General features: G+C 39.1%; 1 protein-coding gene across 1 annotated transcript in view; it reads left to right on the plus strand.

Annotated features, from left to right (window-relative positions):
- Ubr1 (ubiquitin protein ligase E3 component n-recognin 1) overlaps positions 1-17,790 on the plus strand; it is an 82,725-nt gene that overhangs the window by 19,785 nt on the left and 45,150 nt on the right. The window contains exons 7-20 of the mRNA XM_048332655.1: positions 1,985-2,047; positions 2,288-2,411; positions 2,942-3,049; positions 3,787-3,875; positions 6,102-6,200; positions 7,198-7,355; positions 9,099-9,198; positions 9,678-9,806; positions 12,185-12,365; positions 13,134-13,195; positions 13,442-13,552; positions 15,702-15,767; positions 16,003-16,104; positions 17,141-17,204. Coding sequence (XP_048188612.1) covers positions 1,985-2,047; positions 2,288-2,411; positions 2,942-3,049; positions 3,787-3,875; positions 6,102-6,200; positions 7,198-7,355; positions 9,099-9,198; positions 9,678-9,806; positions 12,185-12,365; positions 13,134-13,195; positions 13,442-13,552; positions 15,702-15,767; positions 16,003-16,104; positions 17,141-17,204 — 1,456 coding nt within the window. The remainder of the gene's footprint in view (positions 1-1,984; positions 2,048-2,287; positions 2,412-2,941; positions 3,050-3,786; positions 3,876-6,101; positions 6,201-7,197; positions 7,356-9,098; positions 9,199-9,677; positions 9,807-12,184; positions 12,366-13,133; positions 13,196-13,441; positions 13,553-15,701; positions 15,768-16,002; positions 16,105-17,140; positions 17,205-17,790) is intronic.

The following is a 17,790-nucleotide window of genomic DNA, read 5'->3' on the forward strand; positions in this document are numbered from 1 at the left end:
TATATATGTTCTTGATACATTGTATATTGTATATATGTCTACCTGACCTAGAGAAGGGATAGAAAAACAGGACTTAAGATAACACAAGAAATGTACACACTGCCCTACTATGTAACTGTACCCTTTTTGCACAACACCTTGTAAAAAAATTTGTGTTCAATTAATAAACAAATTTTAAAAAAACTCAAAAAAAAAAGTTTGATTCTATGTTGAACAACTCTCACTCTTTTTTTTTTTTTTTTTTTTTTTTTGGCCAGTCCAGGGCCTTGAACTCAGGGCATGAGCACAGTCCCTGGCTTCTTTTTGCTCAAGGCTAGCACTCTACCGCTTGAGCCACAGCGCCACTTCTGGCCGTTTTCTATATATGTGGTGCTGAGGACTTGAACCCAGGGCTTCATGTGTATGAGGCAAGCACTCTTGCCACTAGGCCATATTCCCAGCCTCAACTCTCATTCTTAAGATTTTTTTTTTTTTGCCGGTCCTGGGGCTTGGACTCAGGGCCTGAGCACTGTCCCTGGCTTCTTCTTGCTCAAGGCTAGCACTCTGCCACTTGAGCCACAGCGCCCCTTCTGGCCATTTTCTGTATATGTGGTGCTGGGGAATTGAACCCAGGGCCTCATGTATACGAGGCAAGCACTCTTGCCACTAGGCCATATCCCCAGCCCTTAAGATTTTTTTTTTTCTATATTCAGTCCAAATCTGTCTCCATGTATTTTTAGACTGGTGTCTTAGTGCAGTCCAAAAAAAGATCTTTTGCTTTCAGATGGCAACCTACCAAAAAGCTGAAGAAATCTATAATTTCCTACTTATGTCTGTTTTATTCCATTTTCTTTAGATGTTTGTTTTGAGATGGTAAGCTCATACTGATCAAGCTCATTTCTTTTTACCCTCTCCTTTTAGATCAGTGCTAGCTTGTCAGTCAGTTCAGGAAACATTTATACAGGCGTATAGAGGAGATAACCAAGAGTCAGATTGTTCTCTTTCTTCAAAGGATTATTCTCTGCCATTCTCATGAAGAAAATGGGCATTCAATAGACTTTAAAGCACAAAATTGTAAGGCCCACCCCAGGGAGAGCTCCATGCAGATGCCCCTCACCTGTTTAAGTCTGGGCCCAGTACCTGAGTTACCTAGGTAACAGGCACACCTGGAGGCAGTTACCTCCTGCTTTTCTGAAGTCACATCCAATGCACCTGGCCAGATCTTCCACCTTTTCATATATAATCTGCTCAACACAGTTCCCACGCCCTTTTCTTTTCTCTCTTACTCTCTCTTGCTCCCTTTCTCTCTCCTTTTCTCTCTTGCTCTCTTTCTGTCTTTTTCTCTTCTTCCTTCCCCTCTGTCTTCCCATCTTGTGTGTGGGGACCAGCAGTTTGCTCTCCACCCAATAAGCTCCTCTCTGCCTGAGCCACGTGGCAGGTTTCCTTTCCTTTCTGGTGAACCTTGCAGTAATGATGTTCTTTTACAACCCATGTTTTGCTGTCTTACATTCCAGGTTAACATTGCAGATTGTTAGAAACAGTCTTGCTGAGTATCAGGACACATTCTTGCTGCAGCATTACAGTGGTACTCATCCCAGAACTACAAGAACACGGGGCTGGAGATATGGCCTAGTGGCAAGAGTGCTTGCCTCCCATACATGAAGCCCTAGGTTCGATTCCCCAGCACCACGTATACAGAAAATGGCCAGAAGTGGTGCTGTGGCTCAAGTGGCAGAGTGCTAGCCTTGAGCAAAAAGAAGCCAGGGACAGTGCTCAGGCCCTGAGTCCAAGCCCCAGGACTGGCCAAAAAAAAAAAAAAGAACTACAAGAACACGTATCAGTGTGGTGAACGTAGCCCCAGAGGAGAGTCAGCCTTGATATCTTTCTGATGGAATGGAGTCAATGTATAAATGATTCATAATTGGGAGCTTGTTAGGTCTGTGGGCTATATGTTACTTACTGATCATAGTTATCATTCTACTACCTTTATTTTGTCTGTATTTAGGGTCGTCGAGCTGTTAAAGCAGGTGCTTATGCCTCTTGTCAGGAAGCAAAGGAAGACATAAAGGTAACTTTCTCTATTAAGGCAGAGAAATTTAATCAGAATATGTTCAAAGATCCCAAAGTAAGCAGCGTGATCTTGTTGTTGAGGTGGTTTGACATTCTAAATAAAGATACAGTTGGGGCACTTAGACTGAATTTGGAACTATTGTGGTTATGTGATTCATATTTTTGAAGATTAGATCACTTGGTTAAAAACAAAATTTATATGCTGGTTTTCTTTTTTAATTGTTCCTTTCATTTGTAGAGTCACTCAGAGAATGTCTCTCAACACCCACTTCACGTAGAAGTATTACACTCTGAGGTTATGGCTCATCAGAAATTTGCTTTGCGTCTTGGCTCCTGGATGAACAAAATTATGAGCTATTCAAGTAAGCATGCAGCCTACTTATATTGTTTTGGATAAAATTTTTGTAGTTTTTATAGGTATACACATTTTAATATCATTGAAATTTCATTTTTGGTCTAATGTTTCCTTTGATTGTTTTCCACTGCATTTCAAATATATAAATATTCAGTAATATAGTTTATTGTATTGAGTCTTTGTTGTTGCTACAATCATTCTTTTTTTTTTTTTTTTTTTGCCAGTCCTGGGTCTTGGAGTCAGGGCCTGAGCACTGTCCCTGACTTCTTTTTGCTCAAGGCTAGCACTCTTCCACTTGAGCCACAGCGCCACTTCTGGCTGTTTTCTATATATGTGGTGCTGGGGAATAGAACCCAGTGCTTCATGTATACAAGACAAGCACTCTTGCCACTAGGCCATATTCCCAGCACTGCCACAATCATTCTTGATGTCAAGCATAGTAGCATTGCTCTTAGTCTTTACACATGTTATTCTAGGATAAATTCAGTTGAAAATTAGCTGAAATTCTAAGGAGCTAAAATATATGTCCATCTGCAGGTGAATTTAGGCAGATCTTTTGCCACGCATGCCTTAGAGAAGAATCTGGCTCTGAGAATCCCTGCCTCATAAGCAGGCTAATGCTCTGGGATGCAAAGCTTTATAAAGGTAAGTAGACTCTTGTTTATGCTATTCTCCAGGAACCAAGGATTATGACTTATATTGAATCAGTTAATCTTAGTATTTTGATTGATATTCTGTCTCTGAAATAACTGGCAAAAAGTTGGACTAGAAATGTGATTCAAGTGGCAGTAGAATGGCAGCTGAGCAGGCAAGCTTAGTAAGTGTGAGAACTTGAGGTCAAACCCAGGTACTGACAAAATGCAGCCAGTTATGGTGGCTTATGTCTGTAACCCCAGCTACTTGGGAGGCAGGGATTTTGGGAGGATTCCAGTTTGAGGCCTTTCCAGGCAGAAAGTTAGCAAGACCCTACCTCAACAAATAAAGCCTGGCATGGTGGTTCATGTTTATAATCTCAGCTATGCCAGAAGCATAAGTAGTAAGATTATGGCCTAAGGCACACCTTGGGCAAACTTTGAGACCAAATATATAAAATAAAAGCAAAAAAAGGCTTGAAGTTGGGAGGGCATGGCTCAGGTGGTAGAGTAGTTATTAGAGGCTTTGAGTTCATACCCCAGTACCACTACAAAAAGAAAGAGGCAACATGGTAACATACGTTTATATTTAGTTTCTGTGTATTAATTTTTACTATACTAACTACTATTCATAGTTGTCCTTGAGATCTATTGGAATGTGAAATATTTTTATGGTAGCTTACCATTTCTAATGGCTGGGATAATTTATTTTTCTTTGGTAATCATCCCTGCTTCCCAAATAACCTATAGGTGCCCGAAAAATCCTTCATGAATTGATCTTCAGCAGTTTTTTTATGGAGATGGAATACAAAAAACTCTTTGCCATGGAATTTGTGAAGGTAATGACTCTTCATGCATAAATATCAGCAAACAAAAATAGAAGGTAGCTTTTAATAAATGAGGTAATAGAAACAATAGCTTAATTATGAACATAAATAATTTTATGCTTAATTTCTTTTTTATTAGTTTACATTAGTTAAATAATTACACGTGTTTACAATATAGTCCAATCAGTCGTACCCACTCTCTATCACCTCTCTCTGCCCTCCTTCCTCCTTTCCAAAAGTTTCGACATATTTCATTGATCTGTATTCTTAGTTGCAAATAATTGATTTCAACAGTATTCAGCCTCTCTTCTCCTATGATTCACTTCTTTTTTTTTTTAATGTTACATAAATACTTTCACAGATTGTATTTGGTAGTATGAGAAAAACAGTTTAGGAGTGGAAAATGGCCTACATGCCAAGGACCAGCAAAGGGAGGTAATTCAATCACATGTACATTCATTCTATTAATTACTTATTTGCCTGTTGGTAAAATTCTAACAGTTGGTTGAACCTTTTTATGCACTTTCACCAAGTGCTGGGATTTCTCTACCCTTAGTATTTTTAGTGTCAATTTCTTGACCTCTGTGCTTTGAATGAGGCAAGCACTCTACCACTAGGCCACATTCTCAGCTCCTGAAATGAATGGGCTATGGTAAGTTACTGAAGGTCTGTCCTGGCCAGGGAATCACAAATCTTCAGTCTTTCAGAGACCACAGTGGGTGCTGTAAGCTTACAGTTGGGAACTCCCTTGAAAAATGGTTCATATAGATTGTCAAATACAACTGGGTTGAGTTAGTTCTTGACTGCCTTTGAACCACTTCTTTTTGGCTCAGGTCTATCTTGGATGACTTTCTGCTGTCTTTTCTTCTTGGAGCCTTCTAAAATCCTTTAAAGAGGGAATATTGGACTGTCTATGTGATCTGAGATGAAATTAAGGCTTATCTGCTTGTTTTTATTTTTTATTTTTTGCCAGTCCTGGGCCTTGGACTCAAGGCCTGAGCACTGTGCCTGGCTTCTTTTTGCTCAAGGCCAGCATTCTACCACTTGAGCCACAACACCACTTCTGACCTTTTCTGTTTATGTGGTACTGAGGAATTGAACTCAGGGCTTCATGCATGCTAGGCAAGTACTCTACCACTAAGCCACATTCCCAGCCCCTATCTTCTTGTTTTGTTTGGTTTTTTTTTTTACCAGTCATGGAGGTTGAACTCAGGGCCTGAGCACTGTCCCTGGCTTCTTTTGCTCAAGGCTAGCACTCTACCACTTGAGCCACAGCGCCAATTTTCTATATATGTGGTGCTGAGGAATCGAACCCCAGGGCTTCATGTATATGAGGCAAGCACTCTACCACTAGGCCATATTCCCAGCCCAGGTTTATCTTCTTGTTGAGATATTTTTTACATGATAGTTATCTCTTAAATTCCGTAGGAATTCTGTGGGATAAAATTAAACATATTAAGTCGAGCATTTAACCCTGTGCTGACACATAATAGCTGCTTGATACATGATTGGATTGATTAGTAATTTTGTTTTGTAATATCATGTTTGATTTTTTTAGCTGGTGTACCCTAGTATGGATGCAGCCAGCATCCTTCTGTTTAAGGTTGTAGTGAATCTGATTGATGGGATTTCTAGGTGATAACAGTTGTTAAGTACTTAGAATTACTTTTGTGACTATATCATTGGAATAGAAATAGCTAAAGATTACCCCATCTCTTGTTTGGGGAAAGGATAAACTGCACCATTGCGCGCCTCTGATTTTTAACCTATAGGTTTTTCTGCTTTGTTTTGTTTTCAACAATTCTTCTGATTCTGCCAACTTTATAGTTGAATTCATAACTATTTTTTTTATTTTCTCTCAATTTTTTTTTTTTTTTTTTTTTTGCCAGTCCTGGGCCTTGGACTCAGGGCCTGAGCACTGTCCCTGGCTTCTTCCCGCTCAAGGCTAGCACTCCGCCACTTGAGCCACAGCGCCGCTTCTGGCCGTTTTTCTGTATATGTGGTGCTGGGGAATCGAACCTAGGGCCTCGTGTATCCGAGGCAGGCACTCTTGCCACTAGCCTATACCCCCAGCCCCATCTCTCATATTTTTGACTGTGATATCCTGCCCTGATAAATAGGATCTATATTATCCTTAACATCTTCTGAATGGATTTATGCTTGCAAATGTTATTAAAATTGAGACTTTAAAAGGTGTTAGTAGTGATATGTAATAGACTTTCCACTTCTGTCTTTCAGTATTATAAACAACTGCAGAAGGACTATATCAGTGATGATCACGACAGGAGTATCTCTATAACTGCACTGTCAGTTCAGATGTTTACTGTTCCTACTCTGGTATGTATGAATTATTGCTTTGCAGTCTTTCTAAATATTTTTGCTTCATAAATATTTCACTTAATGCTGAATCAAAACCACCAAGTTGGGCTAATTTTGTTTGTAAAGTTCGATACTTAATGGTATTTGCCTATGAGTGAGAACCTTCATGGCATTCAAGGACTGAGTGGGTCTGGGTCCTGCCCTTAGCCCTAGAGGTGACATCCACAGCAGATTTCTCACTGTTGTAATTCCTAAGTTATTATACAGTATAGTATTGAAAAGGAGCGCTGCCTTTTCAATATTACAGTGTTATGTTTATTCACTATTACAACGTTATATTAAACAAGCTTGATTCTTTTGTCGCGTGGTTATTGTTTGAGGTAGATATGTATGGTAAGGTAGAAGCAAGGGCAGCGAGAGTGTCCCCCCAGGAACTGGTGTGAGATGCTGCTGAGGCCTGGGGAGAGGACGGAGGGTTCTGCTTCCTTGTTGCAGAACTTCTTTTCCTAGTTGTTTCTGGGTACTTTAAGTAACTATGCCTCCTTTTGCCTTTTCAAAGAGAAATTAGATGAGGGTGAGAGATTGATGCCAGAATAGTGTCAATATGATAGAAGTTGAGAAGTATGTCTTGGATGTGTTCTTATTATGATTACTAATGACAAATATTTATCAAAATGACCTGTAACAGATGGGCTTAAAGAATCTAGATACGTGCTTTTTAGTTAATAAGGTTAAGAGACTTATTTTTAAAAACGTAACTCTCAGTTATAGCTACTCTCTAAAACTGGGTTGTATTTCATGTTCAATATGGAAATTTATTAAAATATTTATTGCTGGGGATAGGAGGATGGTAGCTCATACCTTTAATTCCAGCACTTGGGAGGCTGAGGCATACTGAGACTTAACCTCAAAAAATTATTTTTACCTACTGACCAACCATACAAATGGATAAATAAATGAAGTCCATGTCATGGTGAATTAATGCTAAAGAAAATATTCTTAAAATATTCTTCAGGCTCGACATCTTATTGAGGAACAGAATGTTATTTCTGTCATTACTGAAACTCTGTTGGAAGTTTTACCTGAATACTTGGACAGGAACAATAAATTCAACTTCCAGGGTTATAGCCAAGACAAACTGGGAAGAGTATATGCAGTAATATGTGATTTAAAGTAAGTTGTTCCAGTCAAAAGGTGAGGGCACCTGTAAACACATTGTGCTTATTTGCTCTGCCTTATGACCCTAAACTCTGATTCTTGTGGTTATCTAGGATTCTCCTTGCAAATGATGGCAAGGGCAAATAACCGTGACTGCATCATGTGACACAGTTGTCTGTCTGTATCCCAGGGGTCCTACATCTATAGATCAAAACAACAGATTGAAAATATTTGAAAAATACCTTCGGTTTATTTAGTTATTTATTTGTTGCTGGTTCTGGGGCTTGAACTCAAGGCCTGGGCACTATCCTCAAGCTTCTTTTTCAAATCTAGTGCTCTACCAATCAAGCCATAGCACCACTTCTAGTTTATTTCTGACTATTTATTGGAGATCAGAGTCTCATGAACTTTTCTGCCCGGGCTTGCTTTTAACCACGATCCTCAGATCTCAGTCTCCCTTTGAGTAGCTAGGATTACAGGTGTGAACCATCGGTGCCCGGCTAAAATACCTTAGTTTGTAAGGAACTTGTGTAGATTTTTTTTCTTGTTCTTTGTCCTAAAAACACTATAGGTAACAACTATTAACATGATATTTGTATTGTTCTAGACATTAAATTGTCTGGAGATTATTTTAGGTAACTGAAGGATGTACATAGGCTGTACACAAATACTTGACCGTTTTATATTTCTACTCCTCTGTTAATACCAAAGGATATCTGTAAATGCCTTCAATGAAAGCGTGTGTGTGTGGTGTGTGTGTGTGTGTGTGTATAAGTGGGTATGGGTATGTGCACACACAGGAGTTCAAACTCAGCTTTTTTTTTTTTTTTGCTAGTCCTGGGGCTTGAACTCAGGGCCTGAGCACTGTCCCTGAGCTGCTTTTTGCTCAAGGCAAGCACTCTACCACTTGAGCCACAGCACCACTTCTGGCCTTTTCTGTTTATGTGGAATCAAAGCCACAGCTTTATGCATGCTAGGCAAGCACTCTGCTACTGAGCCACATCCAGCCTCAGCTTAGCTTTTGCACGCAAGGCTCCCATTCTACCATTTGAGCCACAGCTCCACTTCCAGCTTTTTGGTGGTTAATTGGAGATAAGAGTCTCATGGACTTTGCTGCGAAGCTGGTGGCTTTAAACCTTAATCCTTAGATATCAGTTTCCTGAGAACATAGGATTACGAGCTTGAGCCACTGGCACCCAGCTAAAATATTAATTGTTAATGATTGCATCCTGAGGAGTTATTCCATGATACACATTGTTCACATTGGACATAAAGCCTATTGTGATCTTTTCAGCCTCCAAAAAACTTGTAGGCTAAAATGAGTTTGTTTCTCTCTCAAAAATCTGGAAGTAGGAAATCTGATCCAAATCTCCTGAGCCTGAAAGGATTTCCACTGGCCCCTGGGGTGATGGCTGTGACGAGCCGGGGAGAGGAGTGCTGGGTTCATACTGACTTGTCTTTGACAGGATAGGCTAGTTTGGTTCAATGTTCACTTATTCAGATTATGCTCCAAGGGCAGAATGTGTGGAAGTCAGGGTTAGTTTTGATGTTTCTCTTATAGAGCATTTCTATCACTTGTTAGTTGTATGTAAAATAAAGCAAAATAAATAATTCTAGCTCTGTCCAGAGCTTCGAAATTGGAACATAAGAAATTGGATTGCACAATTTTAATAAGTGAACATTATCTGTACTCCAAGAAACTTGAAAATTATCTCAAAATAAAGAAGTGAAATATATCTTTCTTCTTGAAATTGATAGGTATATCCTGATCAGCAAGCCCACAATATGGACAGAAAAATTAAGAATGCAGTTCCTGGAAGGTTTTCGATCTTTTTTGAAGATTCTTACCTGTATGCAGGTATGATAATTCTGTATACCAATAAGAGAAGAGTATTGTTAAAAATAAAATCCCTTCAAAAGGCTGAAGTATAGCCTTCATTTTCTCCTCCTTTTCTTTCTTAGCAAGTTGTGGCTTTCCTAAGAGGGAAAGCTTATGTAGCGAAGTAGAAATGCCAACACCAAGTCACTGACCCTCCTTCAGAAGACTCTTCTTTATGTCTTAGCTTACTAATGCTAGTATAGGACTGCTTATCAAATGCTTACCATGTGGTAAGTGTAATCACTCCATGTAGTGTCCATTTTGAGTTTATAATGATAGTATGATTTACTTGTTTTTATTCTCATGTTACATATGAAGGAATGGGAACTTGCATAACTAGAAATCCCAAACAGAGCTGGCATTTGAACTCATGTATTCTATCCTAGCTTAATAGCCATGTTAAAATAGTGAATTGGGGAGCAACAAAAGGTTATAGTTTGATGAATCTTTCCTTGCAGGGAATGGAAGAAATCAGAAGACAGATTGGGCAGCATATAGAAGTGGACCCTGACTGGGAGGCTGCTATTGCTATACAGATGCAATTAAAGAATATTTTACTCATGTTTCAGGAGTGGTGTGCCTGTGATGTAAGTTAAAGCCTTGTTAGTGAGAGTACTGCTTTGTTAAATACTTTACTTGATATTTAATAGTATAGTTTTATGTTACAGCTTCCTTGATGTAAATATATATTATTTAAATAATAGTAAGTCTCTTAGATTTTAATTTGTCTTAATTAGTCTTTTGTGCTTGTTGAGTAAACATGCCCCAGGCTAGTTTTGCTTATTTGGGAAAATTCCAGGTTAAAAAAGATATGTATTTTTAGCTGGACGCCTGTGGCTCATACCTTCAATACCCTACTTGGTAGGGTATGAATGGAAGAATATCTGCTCAAGGTCAGTGTGGGCAGATAAGTTTGAGAGACCTCTTTTCAACCCATAACTGGTTGTAGTGGCATACATCTGTTATTCTAAGCTGTATAGGGGGATGGGATTGGGAGGATCACGGTTCTACCACAGCCCAGGCAGGAAAGTCCAAAAGATCTCAGCTCCACAAAGGAAAGATGAAAATTGCAATGAGTTGGAAAACCTAATGTAGGAAGGAAGCTTGCAGCTCAGGAGCATGCTGTGGCAAGAAGTGAAACCGTATCTCAAAAATAACCAGCATTGGGTTGGGAATATGGCCTAGTGGCAAGAGCGCTTACCTCATCTACATGAAGCCCTGGGTTCAATTCCCCAGCACCACATATACAGAAAATGGCCAGAAATGGTGCTGTGGCTCAAGTGGCAGAGTGCTAGCCTTGAGCAAAAAGAAACAAGGGACAGTGCTCAGGCCCTGAGTCCAAGGCCCAGGACTGGCAAACAAACAAACAAACAAAAATAACCAGCATTAAAATAGGACTAGAGAGGCATGGTTGAGTGATAGACCCCCAGCCTACCAGTCATGAGGCCCTGAGCTCAAACTCCACTACTACACTTCTACAATATGTATCTATTGATATTTTGTACACATTTATTTGAAAATGACTATTGATACTATATTAACTTTTAAATATTTCAGGAATGGAGAATGTTGCAAGAGGATTATTATATGTATCCAACTATTTGGAAACTAATTTGAAAGTATAGAAGTTATATATATAATATATATTTATTTATTTATTTTTGCCAGTCCTGGGGCTTGAACTCAGGGCCTGAGCACTGTCCCTGGCTTCTTTTTTTGCTGAAGGCTAGCACTCTGCCACTTGTGCCACAGCACCACTTCTGGCTTTTTCTGTTTACGTGGTACTGTGGAATTGAACCCAGGGCTTCATGTGTGCTAGGCAAGCACTCTACTGCTAAGCCACATTCCCAGCCCCTGAATCAAATTATTTTGCCTTTTCTGGCTTTTATGTCCTGTCCTCATAATCTCTTTACTTACAGGGTTAGTCTTTGTGTTCACTATGTTTTCCCTACCTTTTTTAAAAAACTGATATTGAGGCTTTCTTGTTTTTGTTTTTTCTCAAGGCTGGTGCTGTGTACTTGAGCCACATTTCCACTTCCAGCTTCTTGTTGAGTTGTTTGTTTGTTTGTTTTGGTGCCGGTCCTAGAGCTTGAACTCAGGGCCTGGACACTGTTCCTATGCTTCTTTTTGCTCAAGACTAGCGATCTACCACTTGAACCACCGTGCCACTTCTGGCATTTGTTTTTTGGTAGTTTATTGGAGATAAGAATCTCTTGGGGACTGGGAATATGGCCTAGTAGCAAGAGTGGGTTCAATTCCTCAGTATCACATATATAGAAAAGGCCAGAAGTGGCTCTGTGGCTCAAGTGGCAGAGTGCTAGCCTTGAGCAAAAAACAAAAAGAAGCCAGGGACAGTGCTCAGGCCCTGAGTCCAAGCCCCAGGACTGGCAAAAAAAAAAAAAAAGAAGAAGAAGAAGAAGAATCATCTCTTGGACCCTCCCTGCCCTGGCTGGCTTCAAATGGTGATCCTCAGATCTCAGCCTTCCGAGTAGCTAGGGTTACAGGTGTGAGCCACCAATAACCTGCTTTTTGTTGATAAAAGGGTCATGGATTTGTCTACTCAGGCTGGCTCCAAACCTCACTTGTAATATCTTAGTCTACTTATTAACTAGGATTATAGATGAGAGCTGCTGGAACCTGGTTTTCCTTACTTTTTGTCTCTTTCTAAAGTCTATGCCTCTACCAAGGCCCTTGATTACAACTTGATTACTCTGCATGTATTTTCCCATTCTTCTATTAGACTGTATCTGAAAAATAAAACAAAAAAGGCCTGCATGTGTAGCTTAAGTGGTGGAATGCTTGTCTGTCAAGGACAAGGCTCAGTACTATGGAGAAAAAAAAAGATTTTGCCTATCTTATAGCCTTAGTAATACATTAGAAAATTTAAATCCTATTTAATAAATGTTTAATAAGTGATAAAGTATCTAACTTGCCAATCATATTTGTATTTTTATTTTCCCTTAAGGAAGAACTCTTACTAGTGGCTTATAAGGAATGTCACAAAGCTGTGATGAGGTGCAGTACAAATTTCCTATCCAGCAGCAAGGCAGTAGTACAATTGTGTGGTCATACTTTGGAAACCAAGTCCTACAGAGTGTCTGAGGATCTTATAAGCATACATCTGCCACTTTCTAGGACTCTTGCTGGTGAGTAATTGTCTTTTATTTTGGCGTATTTCTTATGGCTTTGCTTTCTAGTTGTTTGGAGTAAAATAATTCCCATTTTTTTTGTTCTGTCCTCAGTAAGTGCAAACAGCTCAGATCAGAGGCTGCATTTCAGGACTGCCATTGTTCTTGTCCTTTTTAAAAACTGACACCAGCCGAGTACTGGTGGCTCACCTGAAATTCTATCTACTCACTTTTCAATATGTTTTCTTCTGTTTGTATAGTTTTAGGTCCTGTGTTTAAATATTTTGATTCATTTGAGTTATTTTTTTTGTATATATATAAATGACATCACATAATTTTATATTGGTTCTGTTTTTATTTCAGTTCTTTTGATGTTTAAGACTAGAATTAATATACCTGGAAAGGTAGCATGTTAATTTTAGATAATATATGGGCACACAATGCACAGTTACAGAATTATAAGTGTTCTTTTGGTAATATTGTGTTTCAGACAAGGAATAAAAGATTTTCAGTGTAGAGTATCATTTCTAAATTCAGCAAATATGTGTGTGTGTTTGTGTGTGTGTGTGTCTGTCTGTCTGTGTGTCTGTGTGATAATGAAGATTTAACTTAGGACCTCACATATGCTAGACAAGCACTCTACCCTGCTAGCCCTAGTACACATACATTTATAATGTATAAATTAAGGTAACTAATATACAACTAGTAAATAACTAGATAAGCTATCTAGTAAATAAACTGGGTTTAAATGCTTTCTTTTCTTTTTTTCTTCTTTAAAACAACTAGGTCTTCACGTGCGCTTAAGCAGGCTAGGTGCTGTTTCAAGACTGCATGAATTTGTGCCTTTTGTAAGTGATTCTATTAAGTATCAGTTTGTTTATATCCTACTTCTAATCACTTCTTAGTTGATTGGTTGGAAAGATAATGGTAATTATCTTACCCAACTGAGTAATTCCCATTAGTTGTAATTTTGTAACTATGTATTATCATGTTGGTAATCACAGGGACTTGGAAGTCATCTAGTTTAAGCCCTTTCATTTATAGATTAGAAATCTGAAGATGAAGCATTTGAAATGGACCTCAATCTGTTTCAGGAGGACTTTCAAGTAGAGGTACTAGTGGAATACCCTCTGCGGTGTCTGGTGTTGGTTGCCCAAGTTGTGGCTGAGATGTGGCGAAGAAATGGACTCTCCCTCATTAGCCAGGTACAGTGAAGTCTGTTATTTGTATGGAGTGTGTTCATTTTTATTCTGTTTCTTTTCTTTTTCCTTCCTTCCTTCCTTCCTTCCTTCCTTCCTTCCTTCCTTCCTTCCTTCCTTCCTTCCTTCCTTCCTTCCTCTCGTTTCTCTCGTTTCTCTCCTTTCCTTTCTTCTCCCTTTCATACCCTTCCTGCCTTTTTCTCTTTTTGGCACAGGTTTCAGGCTGGTCTTGAACTGTGTAGCCAGGATTGCCCTCAAACTCATAATCCTTGTGTGTAGCCTCTCAAGTGCCTGGCTTATTTATAATTTTACCCCAAACAAATCCCTAGAATTTGCTGAAGTAGTTCCTTTTATTCAATTCTATAATTTTTTTTTTCCCTGTGGGTGGTTGAAGTACTGGGGTCTAAACTCTGGGCCTCTTGCTTAGCCAGGCCTTCAAACAGGAAGCTATTTCTCAAGCCATAAACTCTTAGAAGTAAAAATTTTCAAGGTCATATAGATACTTATTTTAAAATTTTTATATTCTAGTTATTCTATCTGAATTAAAAGCAGTGAGGGTCCTTGAGTAGACTTGCTAAACAGGCATTCTACTACCTGAGCCACTCCCCAAGCCCCCCCCCCTTTTTTTTTTTTTTTTTTTTGCAGAACTGAGGTTTGAACTCAGGGCCTTATGCTTTTTGAGTAGACTTAAGTAGTAGAAAGCTGGTAGTACTACAGAAATCTCCCCTTCAACATAGCTGGTTTTTTTGTTTTTGTTTTTTTTTGTTTTGTTTTGTTTTTAGTCAGTGTTGGGGCTTAAACCCTGGGCCTGGGTGCTGTCACTGAGCTCTTTAGCTCAAGGCTAGCACTCTACCACTTTGAGCCACGGTGCCACTGAAGTTTTCTGGTGGTTGATTGGAGATCAGAGTCTCATAGTCCTTCCTGCCAGGCTGGCTTAGAACCTAGATGTAGCTTAGCAGCTGAGGCTTTCCTGTTGTGAGCGTGATTCCCACTACTGCAAAACACATTCAGTGGCTACCTTATAATTTTTCTTCAGTTTTCAACAAATAGGGAAAAGTATTTTCCCTACAAAGAGGGAAATAGGACTTGTAAAGGTACCCCTGAAGGGAAAAAAGGATATTATATTTAAGACTATAACTTGGTTTGCTTTGATTGAAGCAGATATATTTTTTTTGTTTTTGTTTTTGTTTTTGGCCAGTCCTGGGGCTTGAACTCAGGGCCGGAGCACTGTCCCTGGTTTATTTTTGCTCAAGGCTAGCACTCTGCCACTTGAGCCACAGCGCCACTTCTGGCCGTTTTCAGTATATGTGGTGCTGGGGAATCGAACCCAGGGCCTCATGTATATGAGGCAGGCACTCTTGCCACTAGGACATATTCCCAGCCCCAAGCAGATATTTTTAAACTTAGGCAAGATTAAAAATATTTTTTGTTGGGCTGGGGATATAGCCTAGTGGCAAGAGTGCCTGCCTCGGATACACGAGGCCCTAGGTTCGATTCCCCAGCACCACATATACAGAAAACGGCCAGAAGCGGTGCTGTGGCTCAAGTGGCAGAGTGCTAGCCTTGAGCGGGAAGAAGCCAGGGACAGTGCTCAGGCCCTGAGTCCAAGGCCCAGGACTGGCCAAAAAAAAAAAATTTTTTTTTTGTTGTGTGTTGAGAATTTGGAAAAAACTGGAGCTTTTTCAATGTAAATCATTTTCATATTGTAGTCCCCTCATTTTATCCCCCCAAATCCCTTGATTTATATAGTTAATATTTGTTCATAAGGAGTTGCAAGAGTTTACAGTGATAGGAAAGGGTGTTTTTTGTTTGTTTATTTGTTTGAAATTGTTGTTTGTCTTGGGGGTGAGGCTTAAACTCGGGGCCTGGGCGCTGTCCCTGAGCTTTTTTGCTCAAGGCCAGCACTGTACCTCTTGGGCCACAGCTCCACTTCCAGCCTTGTTTGGGGGTGGTTAATTGGAGATAAGAATCTCATGTACTCAAAGCCCACCTAGCTTTGAACTGTGATCATCAGATCTCAGTCTCCTAAGTAGTTAGGATTGTTGGCATGAATCACTGGCACCTGGAGTCATAGAAAGTTTTAAGAAAAGCTTTTGTTGAGAAATTTTTTTGAAATATAATAGTTCTTTTAACATGTCTACCTTTTATTTTATAGGTGTTTTATTACCAAGATGTTAAGTGCAGAGAAGAAATGTATGATAAAGATATCATCATGCTTCAGGTAGCTGTGTAAATTACTTTCCATATTTAAGCCTTCACTCTCTTATATTCCTTGGAATAAGAGAAGATAGAATAATTGTTTTCAATTTTACTTGAATTGTTCTCATGAAAACGAACAGCATATAAATTGTGCATTATACTACATTTTTTGCAAACTTTTAATTTTCTAATTGAACAACTAGAAACAAAGTTTTTCCACTTAATACACAGAAATGTGACACTAGATTCTTTCACAGATCGGAGCATCTTTAATGGATCCCAACAAGTTCTTATTACTTATACTTCAGAGGTACGAACTTGCGGATGCTTTTACCAAGACTATTTCCACAAAAGACCAGGTAAAAAACAGAAACTGGCACGTGAACTAATTCCAAAGGAAATGTTACCATTATTATTTAATCATTTAAAAAGTTTATTTATGTTTACAGTTGGACCTCTGTTTCTGTATGTTCTACTATCTGAAAAATAAAGCAAAAAGGCCTGATGTGCCGCTCAATTGCTAGAGCACTTGCCTAGTAAAAAATAACATAAGGCGGGCTGGGGATATGGCCTAGTGGCAAGAGTGCTTGCCTCGTATACATGAGGCCCTGGGTTCAATTCCCCAGCACCACATATACAGAAAACGGCCAGAAGTGGCGCTGTGGCTCAAGTGGCAGAGTGCTAGCCTTGAGCAAAAAAGAAGCCAGGGACAGTGCTCAGGCCCTGAGTTCAAGCCCCAGGACTGGCCAAAAAAAAAAAAAATAAGGCTTTGAGTTTGAACTCCAGCACTACCAAAATAATAATGAGGATGATAGTGATGATGGTGATGAATGTGTTAGGAAAGGGTTTTCCCAGTAATTTGGATATCTTTTGAAGTCATCTTCTCTATAACTTAGTAAAAAGGGAGAGTTTGAAGATTAGAATTAGGTGCTGGGGATATGGCCTAGTGGCAAGAGTGCTTGCCTCATATACATGAAGCCCTAGGTTCGATTCCCCCAGCACCACATATACAGAAAACGGCCAGAAATGGCACTGTGGCTCAAGTGGAAGAGTGCTAGCCTTGAGCAAAAAGAAGCCAGGGACAGTGCTCAGGCCCTGAGTCCAAGCCCCAGGACTGGCAAAAAAAAAAAAAAGATTAGCATGAGTTTGTTGACTGTAGGATAAATAATGATACAAAGGTAACAATAATGAAAACAAGATTTAGCGATTGTTATTAAGTATTGATTATGTGCCAGGTATTGTGAGGTTTGTTGAATTTGTTATGGAATTCCTAACTTCTCACTACCTATTGCTGTGCTCTGAAGAAAATACTAGACAGGACGGACTAGAGGCTGATGCAGAAATGCAGGTGTTAGATTCTTATGTAACTAATCTCTCTTGTTTTTAATTCTATAGGATTTGATCAAGCAATATAATACTTTGATAGAAGAAATGCTTCAAGTCCTCATCTACATTGTGGGTAAGGCTAAAGCACAATGTTTTGAGATCAAATGTGGGCTGCTTTAACAAAAGCTGTAATGGATCATTTTACTCCTATTCCAAACACTACATGTGATATTAGAGAATTATTTGGCTGATGTGACTGTTAGATTTGGAAACCTACCTTTTAAAAAGCACATAAATTGTACATTCTTTGTCATTTTATTCTTTGTGGTGCCGGGAACCAAACCCAGGGTTTGGCCAAGAAAGTGTTTTACCACTGAACTACATCTTCAGTCACTTTTGTATTTTTTGATTTCTAGGTTGTAATTGTTTAGACCTTAGCAAAGTGTGGTATAATTATCCCGGCTAGAAATGTAAATTAATAAAAAAAGAAAACCTTATTTAAATAGTTATAAAAGTCATATATTTATAGGAAATTTGAAAATAGCATAGCTCATCTTGCTATTCTGTCAAATTATTGTGCAAATTAGCTTCACCAAGGCTAGTTGTGGAAAGGAGAGAGAATGTGCTTTGCCAGAAATGTTCATTAAATTGTAAGGGTATTGGCATTTACACATATGTTTTCTATTCCAATTCAGCTGAAACTAATAGAAGCACTCTTT

The sequence above is a fragment of the Perognathus longimembris genome, chromosome 23 (assembly GCF_023159225.1).
Source record: "Perognathus longimembris pacificus isolate PPM17 chromosome 23, ASM2315922v1, whole genome shotgun sequence".
Lineage (NCBI taxonomy): Eukaryota > Metazoa > Chordata > Mammalia > Rodentia > Heteromyidae > Perognathus > Perognathus longimembris.